The sequence below is a fragment of the Lonchura striata genome, chromosome 11, assembly GCF_046129695.1.
Source record: "Lonchura striata isolate bLonStr1 chromosome 11, bLonStr1.mat, whole genome shotgun sequence".
Lineage (NCBI taxonomy): Eukaryota > Metazoa > Chordata > Aves > Passeriformes > Estrildidae > Lonchura > Lonchura striata.
The window spans coordinates 4,703,236-4,721,581 of record NC_134613.1 but is presented as its reverse complement, the minus strand read 5'-3'; the positions used below and the strand labels follow the sequence as shown (position 1 = coordinate 4,721,581).

The window sequence follows — 18,346 nt, the reverse complement described above, 5'->3', positions numbered from 1 at the left end:
TAGAGATACACTCACTTCATTTAGCCCAGCAAACATCAGTGAGATCCCAGCTGCTGCCAGTCACCTGGACACTCAGAGACCTGGTCACATTTGCAAATGCTTCAAACAAATAACCAATTAGTCTTTGCTTGCTAGTTCACTGTACCCAGTGCTTTTGGATTTGGGCCTTGGCAGGCTATCAGCTACTTGGACTGCAGTCCCTTCCCCCTGAAAAAGGGAAGGGACTGAAAGAAGTCCCTTAAAGTCCCCTTTCAGTTACACTGAAAGAAGTCCCCTTTCAGTCTTGTACTGAAAGAAGTCCTTCAAATGCAACAAGCCGATCTACGCTTCAGAATGAAGTGTTGCAGTTAGATTGGGTAAAATATCCAGCTGCTAACGGAAGACACACCAAGTGTCTTTCCATCACTCCTAAATTTCAGAAAAGCACAAGGGAGCTGCTGATGAGTATTTTTAATCAAATGAGAATGTAATTAAAAAATAAACCAAACATCACCCTTACAACTGGACAGTCGGCAGCTTGACATACAAAGGGTTGTAACAGTCCCAGAGCTCCTATTACTTGGCCTCTTGAGGGAATCCTTTGCCTGGCACTCCAGGCCTTCCCAGCATTTCAAAGAGTACCTTCATTTACACATCAAAACTCCTGCCTTCTGGCAGGATATGAAGCCTGGGTACCAGCCCAAAAGAAGCGCTTCAAGACAACTGTTGTAGTCTCTTCCTTAGCTAGAACTATGGCTTTTTACCTGCATAACAGTTACTTCTTTTTCTACAGCAGAATAATAGATGCAGAAGATGGCCAGCATCATTAAACTAAAACCCTCTAGAATCTTTAACTAAATATAATCTTTTTCAAATGTCAGTCTCAGGAGTCACTATGGTGACTATTCTGACTTCTAAAACCAGAGAGAAATTCCCTTACCAGTTACTTCTATCTCATGAGAAGCAACCTACTAAAGGAATTCTTTCTCATTTTCACATTAAAAAATAATAGCAGCGAGACAAGTTCGATGAAGATGTCCATGAATCTCACTCAGCATGTCACATATAGATTCACCACAGATTTATCCCACAAGAAAATCTGAAGTATAAGATATTTCAGAAAATTTCAATACAAGTCATATGACAGCATGTATTTAAAAACCCCAACTACTACTCAGGAAGTACTCTCCAATGTTCTGAGATAAAGAACTGGGGCTAAAAGAAAACATTTTGAATTTTTCTGTGCTACCCCTCATTTTCTTTTTTTTATTTCGTTTGAACTGGAAAAAAATTCCAAAGAACACAAGTCATTCACCAAAGCAGTGCAAAGTGCAGCTCAGCAGGGATTTAGCAGAGCCAGCTGCCCCCCATGCTGCTACAACAGGTGCTTGGCTGTGGATCACCAACAGACAGGCCAGAGCTCTCACCAGACTCTAACAGAAGCCATGAAATATTTCCTCCTCCACAAATCTACTCAGGATTCCCACTGTCAGCCTAGTTTCAGTGCTGTGTACTGAGGGTTGAATTCCCATTTTAAAATACTTGCAAGACACACTAATGCAGAGAATATCTGCTGGAAAACAGTTCCTTTGGAGTAAATCTCAAACTTGAGATTTTTTTTTTAAAACTTAAAATTACCTTTTCCCATTGCATGCTGCAGTACAGAACAAAAACTTTTCAAAAAGCTATCTGTAGTCCTTTAAATATGCTCTTGCAGGAAAAAAAGGCAAGAAACGCTCAATACTTACAATATTTAAAAACTTGACTGCACTTCTGTTCAAAACAAAATGAAAACTTCAGTGAACAAACTCTAGCTACTCTCCTCCACAAAGACAAAACTCTTCTTTCCAGTCCACAAGCACTTGGATATCACATATCACACTGGAATCACTGCAGCAGTACTATATAATAAATATACACATAACAATCAAAACTGAGGATCCCTGATCTAAACAGCAAGGAAGTTTGTTTCAGAAAAATTAATTTCTTCTGACTTATCTTCTACTTGTGTAGTCACCTGTTCCAATTTAAAAATATATAGATTTTTCCATGTGGCTGTATGAAAAACAAGAACTTGACTTACACAACAGAAAATGTACAAAAGTTAACACACCTAACTATAAAATAAACTGAATTTAAAAACTACTTTAGTTTTTAAAGTTTTTAGTTTTTTACTTTTAGTTGTCTGCAAAGAAGGTATCAGAATATTACAGCAAAAACACCACCTTATTGTTTTTTTGCAGTGGTACCCCTTTAGATAAGTAGAGGAAAGTTAGGTCATTACTATTTCAATGTTTGCCATGTGCTCATGGTGCTAAAGACAGTAAGAATTCTCTTTGCCAGTATTGTCCTTGATATGCAGGTAAACAAGAAATACCTGGGTATACACAAAATGCACAGACCTGAATTAACAACCGCTATGCATTTCAAGAGACTACGTGACAAGCTTGTGCTAGGATGCAAAAATGTCAATGGAATTTTTTGTGACATACATACAGTATTATCTCTATAACTAAGGGGCTCCTAAGCACCTATCACCATTCACTATATTCTCATTAAAATGTATTTAGACTGTAAATCTTCTGGGACAGGTCTTGTCTTTTATCTGTACTTGAAGAGTCTACCGTTTACAATGAGAATCCCAGCCTTATTTGCTTTAAATACTAGCATAGCACCAGTTGGGGGTTTTTAATGTAGAAGATTGAAAATATTCAGAAAGAGTCCTTTGTGTTCATTCGGCACTGAATTCACATTTACAGCTCAGTATAAACACTTCAGCTGTCATTCTAGTAACAGTTTTTCCTACCTAGGAAATTCAAGATGGGGCCAAATTTGCCTGCATAATGATTTCACAGTAAGTGGCAACCAGATGGACAGCACACTGCCATGTGCTCCCCTTTGCTCACAGGTGGAAAAGTGAGCAAATCTGTACCACAAAAAAAGAACAGAGTAGGGAGAAAAATATCTCTGCAGCGTGCCCATTAATTTGCCCATATTCATGTACACACCCTTTGCAGTCAGGAGCACGAACCAACTTCCCTGCTCCTTGTAGCTCGGGATGTAAACTCAGAGGAGCAGTGATCAGGGCAGCTCAGAACAGCTGCTGTCTCCAACACAACCTTGCTGGGAGGGCGCTGCTCCTGTGCTCCAGCCAGCAGTGGTGCATTCCTGAGAGGAGCCAGGAACCACCAGCATGGCCCTGAGAGAGGAAGGGGACAAGGACTTCCCTCCACGGGGCAGCCTCTCTGCAACCTGCACTCTTTAATGAAGCACCAAGAGCCCAGAGGCTCCGCAGCCTCCTCTCAATTTTTTTTTTTTTTTGCCCAGAGATACCATGTGTCAAAAACTTTTAAGTAAACCTCGATGCTGCCCACGTTCTGTACTGTTCTTTAGTTGCAGGAGACAATTTGGCCATGTTATAATGTCTCCAAGGAGTACCTGCCCTTTAAAGCTAGTTCTAAAAATAACACCTTTCCAAGTTGAACATATCTATTTAATTACACTACTGCCCCTGCTCCAAAAGTCCTTCTTCTTAAGACTGAAGGGAAAAAAAAGAAGAGAGCATTCAGATGTGGCAGCTGGTAACAGAAGAAAACCAACAAATATGTGCAAGAAAAATCCTTCAGGTTGGCTTTTTTTTAATACACTTGTGCAATTAACATGTGAACTTTGATTAGTATCTCCCTTTCCTGTTAAAAAGTTGCTTTCAAAACTGTCTACTTTTATCATTCCAGATAAAAATGCAATTATTTACTATATGCGGGTTGTAAAATGCAGGCAGCTATTATATACACAGAAAAATTAAGCACTGCTTGCTGAGACACACCACACGCCTCATGTTTACATCCTGTATGTTTGCTAACTTTAATTATTACAGAGAGGAGCTCTTTAGTTCACTCAAAGAAGAGTTTTCTTTACATTTGTACCATCAGCTAAATTGACTGGTAGTCCAAATGACTGCTTTTCAGTAAGAAATTATTTTATAAACTTGAACAAAAGCATTGAAAGAAAAATTATAAAATAATTCAACAGTAAAGGTCTCACTAACTTCATAAAAACTTGTATTTTGGTATTTTTATGCATGAATTTTCATTTTCTATTAGTGGAAAAACCTGGTAGGCACACTTTAATATCAGACACATAACACTTTCCACTACAAAGACTTCCACAACTTTTTCTGAGAAGCTCTGACACTTGCCTCGTCTGCCAGCAGCCTTTGAAGTTCCCTGGAACAGCAGAGATGCTCTTTGTCTCATAGCAATCCATTCAAGTTAAACTGAACAGTTTTCCTGTGCCTGCTTGCCTTTTTAATCAAGTATTCAGTGGCCTCTCAAAAGCCAATCCAAATGGACACAAACTCCCTGGGCAAAGGGCTGGGCATGGGGTGCCTCTGACAGAGCACAGGCAAGTGTGCTGCGAGCACTGGCAGGCTGCTGAGGCTAAAAGCAGAGGCAGGACACAGAGCAGAAAGGAGGATGAAAATGGTCAGACTTCACCTGTTATTACCCTACACAAAGCACAGAACCCAAAGGTGCTCTCCCCATTTATCCAGTAACAACCTCACCAAATATGGCAATTACCTGAATTAGAAATCACCACTGAAGGCTCAAATCCCATTTAGGGATTTTTTTCAAGTCAACAAGAGAAGTTTATACCTCCATGTAGTGTAATTTTACAAAATAAAACCCAAACCAAGCAAACACACTAAAGGGGCTAAGCCTCCCAATACCAAGAAGTTCCATGTTAGAAACTAATTTGCAGGAAGGTTATTTGGGCTGAAAGTAAAGCTCTTGAAAATTCAGAAGCACCACGTTTAGAACAGTCTATTACTTAACTCCATTTGCATTAATCCTCCTCTCAACTATTAAGATCACATACTACTCTTCCTGCAAATCCTTGCCTCATTCAGTGACCAGGGTAGCTCGTAACACAGAACTGTATCTGCACAACCCTCAATCAGATATATGCTGACTTACAAATCTAACTCTGCAACCAATGGATTCAAACATTCATTTTCAAAAGTACTTTCATTTGTGTGTGATGCTATAGGCACACATGGTGCTTTACAGAGGCAAGGAAAGATACAAAAATTGTCCCAAAGAAATTTTGGTTGAAACACATCAAAGCAACACTGAACTCTAGAACATGATAAAATGCAAGTGAGACAGAGGAATAAACCAAGAAATAAGGTGATGTTGCATTTGATAATGCTTAGCTCATAAACATTATTAACAAGTATCATTAGAAAACTTCCACCACTACTTGCATTTACAAGACCTGACTTCACTCTATTCATGCAAACCCAGTGATTTCAACGGGATTACAAGGAGGCAACAGGCTTCACTGGGACCTTGTAACTAAATTAAGAATTAAACCAAATACATCAACTTGTCACACCAAATCCAAAGCCCAGCAAATGGGTGGGCTGAAATATGACAGAGACTGAGATAATTTTGCTGCTGCCCGCAACAGACCAGCTAGGAATCTGGAGGAAAAAATGTTTCAATTCACCTTGGACAGAAACCTCTGGAGCCAAAGAATGAACAACAGCAAAATTCTACCCCAAAACAGTAAGAAGCCAACCTTTTACTATTTTTTTTACTCTTCTTCTCGAAAATGGCATTTCACCAAGTATGCTCATACCCACCTACACTACAAAAATACTCTCAAAAGTTCAGAAATTTTCTTCCAAGTCTAAAAATCCCAAACTCCGCATTTTCGAACACCACTGATTCCAGACTTATCCTCATATTACTGAGCCTAACAAGAGTGTGGCAAATACCCTTCAGCAGCACACAGTTATCACTCTAGAACCAGAGGAGAGGAAAAGGAGGAATCAAACCTCAGTCCTCCTCTTATATACCAACTAGCACTGTAGATTCTTCAGATGCCACTTATTGGACACTTCAGATGTTAACACATGTGGCAGAAGGTACTCCAGCTCAGTCTCCTATGTTAATATTGGTTCTGCAGTGCTCATAGGGATAAAGTATTTTTTCTGTTAGTTAACCCCATTGTCCAGGAAGCAGTTTAGCTGAGCAGCACTGTAACTGAAGTAACACCCCGTTTGCTGCCCTGATAAAAGATGCAGTTTTGTCCTGCATAACACAATTCAATTAATTCTTGTGCTATTGCCAGGTAATGCAACTAATTTAAACGAATACTGATGATGCAGGTAAATTTTAGTCATGTTAGGATCTCGCAGGATAGTGCAGTTTCTCCTCCTAATTTGGACTGTGTAGTAATACGAAAACCACACGCTTCATCATGCTGGAGATTTTGCTAGTTCTGTCCCCCCGTGCTAAAACTAACCTGTGATGCAATATCACTGCAGCGTCAGACTCCGCAGTGGAGAGACCATCAGAGACAAAGAGCAAGCTGCCAGGTAGCCAGGTCTGGGGGAGTCACCACTGAACCCAAGCTGGTGTAACAGCACAATAGTACTGGGGGCCAGGAGAGGCAAAGCTTAATGAACTCCAGGCATCTTGTACAGGGCACCTTCAGAACTGCAATCACACTTACATCCAACTAACCTTTGGGAACCAGCACAGCAAGAGGGGAGGCAGCTACACTGTTATGGTCTGCATTTATGCTGTCAGTCAAGATCTGAAAATACTTCAGCTGAGTAGCAGGCTTGCACTGGTACTCACACTGCAAGCATACGTAGCTCAGATCTTAATTTTCTTACCAGCCTTTTCATAAACCAGTGCGAGTTCAGATCTTTATCTCACCTACTACTCCAGTTCTGCGGCTGAATTAGCAGACGTGTACTCTTGCTTCACATCCTTGTTGTCCACTGCTGTCTTTAGCATAATTACTACCCAACAACCACATCTAAATTTGTGTTCAACTTCCACCTCTTTTCACCCTTCAGGTGAAAACAGCATCTTGCCCTAAACAATTTTGCAATACATAGCACCAGGACAGAGCTGCGAAAACTCCACTTTGTTCAGAAGCACAGAGGAATGAGTAAGATGAGTACGCACATGCATTGCTTCAGGAATGGGCTCCTCGCTCACACCATCCCCTCACTTTCTTCCCAACACTTAGGAACCATAGCACGTTTGCAGCAGCACACACTTCTCATTCTGCATCCTCTGTAAATGAGAAGCATTCCTCCCCTTCTTTGCACAGAGTATTCTGCCTCGCAAGACAGACATTGTTCACAACATCAAGATGCACATTTTACCACACAAGATACTTGGTGCACAATGCTAATTGCAGTATCTCACTGCAAAGCACCTATGTGCTATTATTGTACAGTCTAATTTATAACCCCCACCTAACGTGACTGTAGTGGCAATAACCCTTTCACAAGTGTCCTGCAGGAACTCACAGCATCGTCACAGGAGCTGTCAAAAATTATCAGTATTGTTTCATCTAATCTACACTTGGATAGTAATATTATTACAGCACATTAAACGTACAGAGTTTGCTTACCCCTCCTTGTGCAAATTCCAGTAATAAGTGTTGCAAAAATACCAGGATTCCTAGGAGTCACATAGCAAAGCAGCAGTTTCTGACTGTGTGCCTGTGAAAGTTGCCCTGCACTCAGACAAATAAGCCTTCTCTGCTGATTGCACTCACAGCTGTAAATACCCCTACACCATTACTCATTTTACTTCTTTTACACATACTATCTTTTGCAGCTGCTACATCTGGTGTCAGGTGCATGCTCCAATACAGAGCTTGTAGATCGGTTTCCTCCTAAACCTTCATGTAAGATCCAAGAAATTCTGGAGACACGCTTAGCAGCACCTTTTCCTAACTTCAGTATAGCAACAAGCTTTGAAACCAGGAATGCTTGTGTACTACTATTTTTAAGAGAAGTTACTATAACATGTTGTCCCGTTACAGCTCATCAATCCCCACAATTTAGACTTCACCTCTACAAATCTAACAAAAAAGGCCTATTAAGTTTACTACATCTTATGGAAGGCAAACTGAAAATTCCCCAGTAAAGAGCACTCTAAATGGATTCCGACTTCAGAAAAGAAACTACTATTCCTTTTCTCGCTAGGACAAGGAAGATGTTACTTCAGGACAGGGAGTTTCCAAAAAGCAATGCAGCACCTTACAGATACGGAGTACTCTTGCGTGAAGACACTGCTGAGGCACCACCGTTGGGTGGGTTTGCACATAACAGACAATAAAAGCAACTTTCAGGCTCAGGCATTACCGGGGCTGCTCCTATTCGGAATCCGCACGTCCCAAGCGGTGCAGCCGGGCCCGTCCGAGCGCTGCGGGGGGACTGCGCTGCCCCCGGGCGCCGAGACCCGCCCCGGCCCCCGCTGTAGCGCCGCTCGGCCGCGACGCCGCGGCCCCGCAACACAGGCGAAGGCGATCCTCGCACCGCCCGCGGCCGGGCCGGGCTCGGCTGTCCCTGCGTGAGGGGGCTCGGGCCGCCGGCAGGCCGGCCCGCGGCAGAGCGCCCTCAGGCCCCCGGCCCCACCGCCGGCAAGTTGGCGGGAGGCGGCGCCCGCCGCCAAACTTTGTCCGCCGCGGAGGGGCTCCCCCGGCAGCGCGGCCCCCGCCACCGCGGCGCAGGGAGCCCGCAGGGAGCCCGCAGGGAGCCCGCAGGGCCACTCCGCCCGACTCCGGGGACGGTGGGGCGTGCGGCGGCCCGGGGAGGCGGAGAGACCGGGATCCCTGAGCCGCGCACGGCTGCGATGGGGCACGGCACAGACCCGCCGCCCGCGCCGGAGCGCGGTACGGTCCCGCGGCTCGGGCACGGCCGGGGCACGGCGCGGATCGGGGCTCCCCGCTCGCACCTCTGTCCCCGGGGCTCCCCTCACGTACCTGCTGCCCGCGGCACCCGCGCCGCCAGCGCCCGGCGCGCGCCCCGCGCGGGGAGGAACCCGGGGCCGCCCGCGCGCGCCTCCCGCCGTTCCCGCCGGGTCGCCTTGGAAACGCGGGGCCGGCGCGCGGGTCAGTCCGCGGGAGCGGAGGGGGCGCGCGCGCGTCCGCCGCGCGTCACGCGGGCGCGGCCCGGCCAATCGCGGCGGCGGGCGGCGCGCGCTGTAGTACTACTGCGAGGCGCGCGCCCGGCGGCGCCCCCGGCCCCGCCCCCGCCGCGACCCCCGCGCCGGGCCCGGCCGAGCCCGCGCGCCGCGGCCGCTCCGCGCGCTGCCCGCGCGGCTCCGCGCCCTCACGGCCCCGCGCCCTCACGGCCCGGCGGCCGCGATTGCGTAACGCGCCGGAGCTGCAGGATTACGGCATGCGGATTAGGGATTACGTTGATTCAGCAGATTGTCCTGTGCATGGCTGAGAAAGATTACACCTGCAGAGTTAAGAATACCCGTTTGCTGTGGTAAACCGTGGGTTAAGTAGAACAAATTAACTCAATACAAAATTAAATGCACAAAAAAAAAAAAAAAATGAAGTAAAACACCTCAAGGTTAAGAACTTTGGTGCTTTAAATGGACAAAATAAAAGAGACTGAAATTCAGGGTTTGACAATTATCTCCCTGTGTTTTGCAACAGCTGCTGTTAGCAGCAACCAGCTATTAGTGCTGGATGAATCTTAAAAATCAAAATCATTATTACGAAGAATAGTTACACTTGATTCCTGATGACTGCCACATAAAGTAAATATCTAAACTCCTAGACATAGATTTTCAGTAACTCAAGATCATTTAAGTGGCACTGGTCTATTTGATTGTGTCAACATGTGCTAAACTGTCTCCTTGTATGTTAACCTGTAATATGGATATTTTGAGTTCTGATTACTGGGCCTGAGATTATTGATATTTGAGAGCTGACATTATGAGGGACACTGCATCTGCCACTGAGGTATCAATAAAAATTAACCTTGCAGAGACAAACTTGAAGTAGCATTCATTTTGGCTGATTTCTTACAAGAGTTAGGGATGAAACTTGGAAGCAAAATTGCCACAATAATCATACAAAATGATAGAATAGTGGTGGGGGTTGTTTTCCAAGACTGATAGTGATTTTTTTTAATGCAAGGGTCTTGTAAGATTTAATAACTCCCTTCACATAAGAATACACAAGCTTTAAACTGGAATCTCTATCTCAAAATTACAAATCTGTGATGTGACTACAGTAGTTACATTGGACAGAAGCCTCAACTTTGTAGCTTTGCCAATGTCTGTATGAATATCTCATACAATAGAACTGGGGTTTCAGATGGAAATTTGCAAGCTGCTTAGAAAATTTTGGCAATGGAAAGTTTTCCCTGAAATTCACTGTAATGTCTCAAATTTCAATTTCAACACCATGACAGGAACTTTACCCCCTGTTTTAGTATATAATTAATCCTAGACATACTGTAGTGGATAAAAATGAAAATTTTTAAACCTAAATTCAAACCTAAATTTTTGCTGTAGGGATTTCTAATATAAGAGGACTCAGCCATTTGTTATCATTTTAGAAAACTGCCATGGAAAGAATTTTGAAGAACTGTTTAAAAAAAAAAAGTTACCCTGTCAACCAAAGCACATTGATATTTGTGAGCTATTTGTCATCTGCTTTATCTTTCTGTCTTTTGTCAGAATTTCCTGATACTGTGGCTATCCCATCCTAAAAGGAAGTTCCAGTGTATAAATTTGAGTATAACACTGTTCTTATACAGATTTGTTATCTCACCTGCAATTCTTCTTATAGAGATCCTCATTTGTTTTGATGCCTTAGGTTTTAGCTCTTATGTTTTTCAGATCCTGTACTACTTTAGTGTGTAGTTCTGAGCTTCATATTAGGAGATGGTGAGCTTTCTTCAGGGCAGGGAGACAAAATAATTCCTGCTCCAGCTGGGGACCAAGGACAACCACCCACATTTCAGGCCCAAGAACATAAACAATGTGGACTGAAGAGAGAAAAACAAGAGGGATGGGACTTCATGGGCTAAAGCTGGAATTGGACAATTAACTCCAATATGCAAATGGACCAGAATTTATAAAAGAGAGAGACCTGGTGGCCAGTTGTCCGTTTTGGTTCACCTTGGGCATAGCCCTGGCTGGGCTTTTGTACTGCTGAGGGTAGATCCACTGAGGTATTTTAATAAAACCCTGCTTTATTCTTTAACTCCATCTAGCCTCTGTTCTAGGCCAGCCTTCACAAGGCATCAGTTTCAGGTAGTTCGATGGATTTTTTCTGATGCCTGATGATCAGTTGTGAGCTTCTGACACTGTAAGGTATGAGAAGTTATACCTAGGTGAGAAAAAACTCTTTAACAAAACTTCAGAACAGTTCCTGGCTCTTGGAGAAAGTACGAGGTGTAGACTACTGACTGCTTGACAGGTATCAAGGACATCTCAGTAGGAAATTTATATTTAATCAGCATAATCATAATTTTTTTGATTTTTCCCCTTCACCGTTTTCATAATCCAAATATTTGAGCTCAATATTGGGGCACAATGAGATTTCACCTTTTTTGATTTTTAGAAAGAATACATAGTGCAGTAAAATTCTATTCTCAAAGACAGCTGTAAGGTGCAACTTAATCTAAATGTACAAACAATGTGTATTTGAGATACCCCCATGACTGAAACGATCTTCTTTAATTTGGGGGAGCATTTATATAGAGATTAGTTTTAAGAATGTTTGAATAGCAAAGATCCATAAACCAAAGTCGAGATCATTATTCAGTGCTTGCTTCTTATCTGCCTGTGCTCATTAGGACTTACAGGTACTGTGGATGCTTAGGCCAGCTAACCAGTAAAAGTACACAAAAGCAAGAGACAATACAGATTCTGATTTAAACAGATGGGGAGTAAAGCAGACAGGTTCATTTAAAGACAAATCTAACAAGTTCAAGACTTGTTCCACTGTATCTCAGTATACACAGGTGACCTCACTTTCATGTATAAGTATTTCAAAGAATGCATTCCTATTCTTAATATCAGTTTAGATGACAAAGATGAAGGGAAAAAGGTTGAACTGATAAGATTTTTCAACAAGCTGGCACACAGCAAAACAGGCTATAATTTAAACTTCAGACTAAAATACTCTTAACTGGATATACAAAGTTACATTTCACAAACTCCGAAGATACATGGAAGATAAACATTTGAGCATTCATACAATTTAATTTTTAGTTTCCGTGAGCATAGTCTGTATTTGCATCTAGAGGAAGACTCAGTTTGAAAAGTGCAGGAAAGGTGCACAGATGATTTTTGTTATTCCAGTATGAACTCAGTGCACACACAGGTGTGAGTTACAATCAACAATTAGCAACACTTAGCAAGAATTAGCAACAATTAGGAACAATTTCTGCTGTAGTGCTTCCTTTTCTTTAAATATATAATCTTATTATCTAATGCGATAGAGAGTCCAGTTCATTCTTTTTAGAACACTGCTACATACTTCAACTCCTGTTCAGAGTGCAACCTCAGAGAAAAACATCTAAATACATGATTACCTAATGATGTACTTTTCAATCTTAAAAACAAAAAAGTCAAAGCTGTGAATGCTGTCAGCAACCCCTCTTTAAAAAACATCTTTAGACCCATATTGTGATACCCATTATCAGAACTTAAAAAATAAAGTTATGCTTTCACATGGGTGAGGAAGTATTTTCACTTCCTCCCTTTGTGACCCCCTATTTCCTTGAATACACAGGCAACAAACTTTGAAAATAAACAATTAGTAGTCCCACAGCCTTCCTCAAGCTGTCTTGCCCTCTACACTCATCTTATAAACAATTTGTTTTACATGGAACAATTAGTCCTAGTCCCAAGAGATGATGAGTTGCATAGCACATCCATTTAACACACTGATGCAATAGAAAACCATCAGCTTCCCCTAAGGGATTTTCTGCTAGATCACTGGATTTAAGCATCTTCTGAAAAAGTTAAACTTAGACCAGGAGCAGCACCAGAGATACTGAGGTACATACTGACAGTAAGATGAAGGAGAGCTAATTTGAGATCTCCTTTTGGCAGTAGCAAAACTCAAGCTGTTTTGTCAATTCAAGAATTCATATCCTAATTAAATCTACTACAGGAGCTAGTAATGAAATTTAGGTTATATATCCTGTCTATATTTTATGAGAGTTATTAAATATTATCCAATTTTTTGAAGCTTTCTGTGAAAAGGGAAACTAATTGACCAAAGACTACTTGCTCCAATAAAACACAAATTTAAATCAGATTTTTGATGCCTGTGTAAAATATATGTATGATACAATTTGTATGTACAACATTATCTGAGTATTTTGAATTCAACAATAAACTCTAGTGCTGGTAACCCTAGAAAAATATGCAAGTAATCTTGTGAGCATGACGGGGTGTTACCCTATTCTGTACTTGGCCCCTGTAGATGTGTTTGTCTTTGTTGCAACCTCACCCACAGTATGAACTGGAAACCTTTTTAACAGCACATATAGATTCCAGATCTTGACTACTAGAAAAATGAATTTCCAGGATGATTTATTTCTCTTGAAAAAAGACTTTAGTTCTGAAGTGACCCCTTCATTTGTTTCTTTGTGCCACATGCTGTGTTAATTGTTCTTGGTTCTGTACACAGAGCAAAGTGTAGCCGTGAGCCAGCTCAAGAGGACGCCTTTGGGTGGGGACCTTGCTGTTACAGCCCAGTATCACAGGGAACTGCCAGTTCAGATTGTCTTCTATGGACAGTACAGTTAAAAAGCTAAAGAAGCCCGCCGAGGTCCCATGAAAACCAGAACCATCTACTTATAAAGTAAGTACAAATTCATTACACCTTTTGAAATGGGCCTCTACAGAAAGTAGAGGCAGTATAGGCAACTATTTCTCATAAAGCTGATAATTTATTTTATTTGATAATTTAATGTTTAAAAAAAAATAAATCTTGCTTCCAATATAGGACAGTTTGCTTAAATATTTACTTTGCATACACTCTGAAGATAGAAAGAGCAAACATGAGAAAATTATCTATTATGTTAGACTTCTTCAGTAACCTATTTGGTACATTAAACCTTGACTATACCCAACAAGAAAACAGAATATAGCTAGGATAGATGGTTATAGAGTTGGCATGTCTACAGAGTAAGTTTCTTTTAGCAATGTCAAGTGAACATTGGTTTCTGTCCAGGCAGAGAGTTTCTATTGTAGATTTTTAAAATCATTGTGCAAGTTCTAAAAATTCAGTTTATATTACTAATTTCACCTGACATCCAGACACAAGGAACACTCAAGAAAAACACATATTCACTCTGAGAAATGACAAAATAGAAAGTTCTTGTTTCTGGAATGGAAGAATTCTACCAACCAGGATTTTACCTGAGTAATCAGCAGTCTGAGGAATGGTTCAGTTGTGTGCAGTGTCTTTCAAGGTGCAAGTGTCAATCTAATTAGCTAGCCAGAATCAATCAGACTGCCTACATGCATCAGGTATTACAATTCTGAATAAGCATGACAGTTTTTAAAAAGTATTCATTGTTTAAACATGCTTTAGTCTGAATTTAGTTTTACTCTGCCTTCAGGGATTCGCTGAACTTGACAGCAGACTTGAATGTTTGCCATTACCTGTGAATTAATGGAACTCACATATTACAGTACTTTACTGTTAGAGTGCAACAGATGTCTTAGCAGAAACACTGAAAGTTGCATTCCAATAGCTATTTCTTCAGGGGAAAAAGACACCAGGTTTAAAAATTATATGCTCAATTTACATGTTTGTCTTTAGGTGCTGTTGCCTCTGACCAAGAACAAAAAATTGTTGTTGGAATAATATGCGAACAGGTAATTTCTTCCAAGTCTTTACTTTAGAGTTCATTAAAATTGCATTGATTTTGATGCTGCCACTGAGATTGTCACAACTGCTCTGCAGAGATGCCATCCCTCACTAGAGTTTACCAGTCAGTGGTATAAATCCTGTAAGGAGGTGTTTGTTTGCTTTGATCAATCCTAATATTTCAAATTGTGATTAGTTACTGTGCAGTCCAAAGTTGCTGACAAGTGAGGAAGCATGCATCAGGCTCCCTTTTACCTTCTGCCAACATTTCTCACTCCTCTCTCTTTTTTTTTTTTGTGTTGGCAATCTAGTATTTTAGCCTCTATTTTAGGCAAGACAGCTGAGATGACGTGGATTATCAAGGCTAGCTGGCTTTTGGGGGTGAAGATGGTATTGAGCCTGCATTTGTTTTTTTTTTTTCATAGTCAGGTCAGGTCACAAAAGTTTAAATGCAAATAGATGAGACAGTTTAGGGACACAGCACTGTACCAACTATTAGGAGGAAAATTGACTCTATTCCAGCTGAAACCAGGACACCTGCATGTCCTCAAAAATAATTATTAAGAATAAGTGTATTTAGAGGCTGCTATTACCTCAGTGAGTTTTAAGTATTCAGTCTAGCATTAGAAAGAAAAACCTCATTTTATTCCTCTTAACTTCTTCCACTAAAATCCAACTTTTTAAAGAAGTAACTTTGGTGTCCTACTTCTATTTAATCTCTCACATGGGTGTTATCAAAATACATACTTATATGTTATGTGCAACATACATTGATAGAATTCTATTAATTTCAAAGCTAAATCTTTTATATTTTTTTAATTGCCCATCATCTCTTGACTTGTTAAACTTTCCTATCTTCATTATGGAGTCTGACTATATTATACATTTGACTTTCAAAGCATAGAATTTGCATTTTCAGATTATTATAATGTATTGACTTACCTCATGAAAAATCATAACACATTCATCAATGCTAATGTAATTGGGTTTTGGTTTCTATTGAACCCCTTCTGATTCTCCAGCATACTCTTTTGCATCATTGACTATTGATTTAAAGGGATAAACTGGTGCTTTCATGCTTTCCTGTCTACAAATACAGAACTGTAACTTTGAAATTTCTAACAAGCTACTGCATTTCAATATCATAGGTGTGGAGTACAATAATACCTATTTTTGTATTGTAGCAAATTACAATTTGTTAGTAATATTTTTCCTAGAGTTAAAGCTTCCTGAATTTCTTTGATTGTCTTTCATAATTCTAACATCTGTGTTATACTGTGTCACTCAGATAGTTTTACTAATCAGTAGCAAAGTATTAAAACACAAAATAGAATTAATGAAAAGCACAACTGGATGGAAAAAAGAGTACCTGATCAAGGTGGCCATAGAGGTTTTTTCAAGTTTCTCATTACTGCTAAAATTAAGGTTACAATTTTCCCCTTATTGGAAGAGAAGTCTATCTCTAGAAAGAAAGCCTATAGAAAAATTGTCTGTAATTACAATCAAAAAGGTTTCAAAGGTTTCCTAGGAACTTTTTGTTCTTTCTTTCCACCTCTCTCACTTTTCTCTAATAGACATAAGAGAAAGTGCCTGAGATATTTTGCCAGAACAGAAACGTCTGGTTGGGCTGCAGAGCTGGTGCTTGATACAAAGATCACACCTTAATAGTGCTCATTCTCCCAAATGTTCCAGGGCCTGAATGACTCGAGGCATTTAGCATTCTTCAGAACTCTGCCCCTATGCCAGTGTGAGACAGGTCTATTTCTGCATAAAGATGAAGAAAGAGAACTAACAAGGACGGATTTTAAGGAGGCTAACAAATTTGAGAAATGCTTTGAAACCTTTTCATGAGCTGTTCAAAAGCATTTTTCTGCAGGGCCTGCCTTCTATCATCTTACTTTTCTGTCTAGAATTTCAACAGTTAACTCCCTCAGACATTTAAAAGATTTGAGAGCAGGTCAAAGTTGAGAGTTTTGTTTTACTCACTTGATTCTTAAAATTGTATAGATATTCGGATACACTGTTGATGTGTTCAGTGCCCTCTCTTCATTTAAGGAAGGATGTAGCCTTCAACTGAATAACACTCTCACAGGAGGTCCACTGTTATGTTTGAATAGATTAGAATCAACTAAGGTGTAGCTCTTGTTTAAAATCCTCCTTGTTTTCTCCCATTCCTGTTTTATTCCTATTGCAATTGTACAGTCACCCATACAAAATAATTTTAGAAGTCTTTTAATTGTGAACTTGCAGTAAATTAATTGCCAGCAGACAAGCACAGAAAGCTTCAGAGTTAAAATAAATTTCCATTTAACTTCTAACAAGGTAGGACAGAACACACATTTCTGTGCAACAAGGTCAGAAATTAACAATCTTTCCAGCCTGTCTTCTCCCCTCCTCCAGCTTCCTAATTTATCTGCCCACAGGCAAGAAGGTCCAGTTACCATTTGGATGCTGGCACTTTGTTAACAGGAACACAAAACTGAATTCCTCTTGGGCCCTGGGGTGTAACTGTCTTCAACGTAAAATAATGTATGGACTTTACTCATGCTTCTAATCAGTATGGTGTCACAGAAATGGAAGAATGTAGGAAAAGAAGGGAGAGTAGAATTAGTAGAGCTGGCCTAGAGGATAGCAGGATGCACAATGATTTGGTTGCACAGAGGTGGAAGTAGCTGAGCATTTCTGCCACTCTTAGAAAAGCCTGGCTTATTTTATATAAGAAGTTGTAGAAGGTCTCTCTAGGGTAGAATGTCTTACAGCCACACTTCTTACTTTTTTTTTTTTTTTCCCTGCAGGAATAAAGGGGAACCCTAACTCTTTTTCTTGAGACAAATAAGAAAACAAAATTCTTGATTCCTCTTAACTCTATGTTACGTATAAAATATGTCTTCTCTACATAAATAGTGACACAGCAGAATTCTGGTTTTCAGATCTTCTGGGAGAAATAACAGCAAGAACACCTAAAGTGTGAGGTTTACACATGACTGTCACCCCTGTGATATCAGAAGAGTGGACTGGTTTCATTTTGATTGAGACACTGTGGTTTCATAAGATAGACGAAATATATAAAAATATTAGATGCGTATATATGAAAAGAGTTATTGATGTATTAAATGTGTCATAAATATATTCAGTCTAACTTCCAAATTTAGACTGCTTTCAGGAAGAGTGAAGTGGTACAGTTAGATGTGCTTTTTAAGCACAAAATGGACAAGTGCTGCTACAAGTGCCAACATTAGTGTCCTGCATTTGGGGTGTTATTAGAATGCCTAATTATATTTAACAAATTAAGAATTCATCTAAGAAGCCTACTGAGTTAGGAAAAAGGTTTTTTTAGATCTGTGGAAATGATATTGTAGCCAGCAACCCTGTACATAAGTGTGTGCTTGCAGGCTGTGCCCTGGTTTGGCCACTGAGAATCGGGATGGGGAAACGTGGGGCTGTCCCAGTGTGCTACAGTTCAGATTTCATGCAGCCCAGAATGTCCTGGCCCTTACCTGGGACTGGGTGCATCTGCCTGACTGACTTTATTGCAGGAGCCAACTAAGCTAAAGGTAACTTGGTAACTGTGCCACGGGAATAGGACAAACCAGACTTCATATAGGTCATCATGTGAATCACTGTACTCACTATGGTGAGTGGTCATGAAAGGCAAAAGAAGAAATGGAGAATTTCTCACTGCAAGAGAGAGTTT

The 18,346-nt window shown here is 40.8% G+C and overlaps 2 protein-coding genes across 2 annotated transcripts in view; one reads left to right on the top strand and one right to left on the bottom strand.

The window, feature by feature from the left end:
• Positions 1 to 8,812, bottom strand: part of TMEM266 (transmembrane protein 266) — an 83,301-nt gene extending 74,489 nt beyond the window's left edge. The window contains exon 1 of the mRNA XM_077785832.1: positions 8,779 to 8,812. The gene's annotated coding sequence lies outside the window, so the exon portion shown is untranslated. The remainder of the gene's footprint in view (positions 1 to 8,778) is intronic.
• NRG4 (neuregulin 4) overlaps positions 1 to 18,346 on the top strand; it is a 46,127-nt gene that overhangs the window by 15,568 nt on the left and 12,213 nt on the right. Inside the window, exons 2-3 of the mRNA XM_021546784.3 lie at positions 13,465 to 13,638; positions 14,605 to 14,660. Of these exons, the coding sequence (XP_021402459.2) occupies positions 14,651 to 14,660 (10 nt within the window). The 5' untranslated portion in view covers positions 13,465 to 13,638; positions 14,605 to 14,650. The remainder of the gene's footprint in view (positions 1 to 13,464; positions 13,639 to 14,604; positions 14,661 to 18,346) is intronic.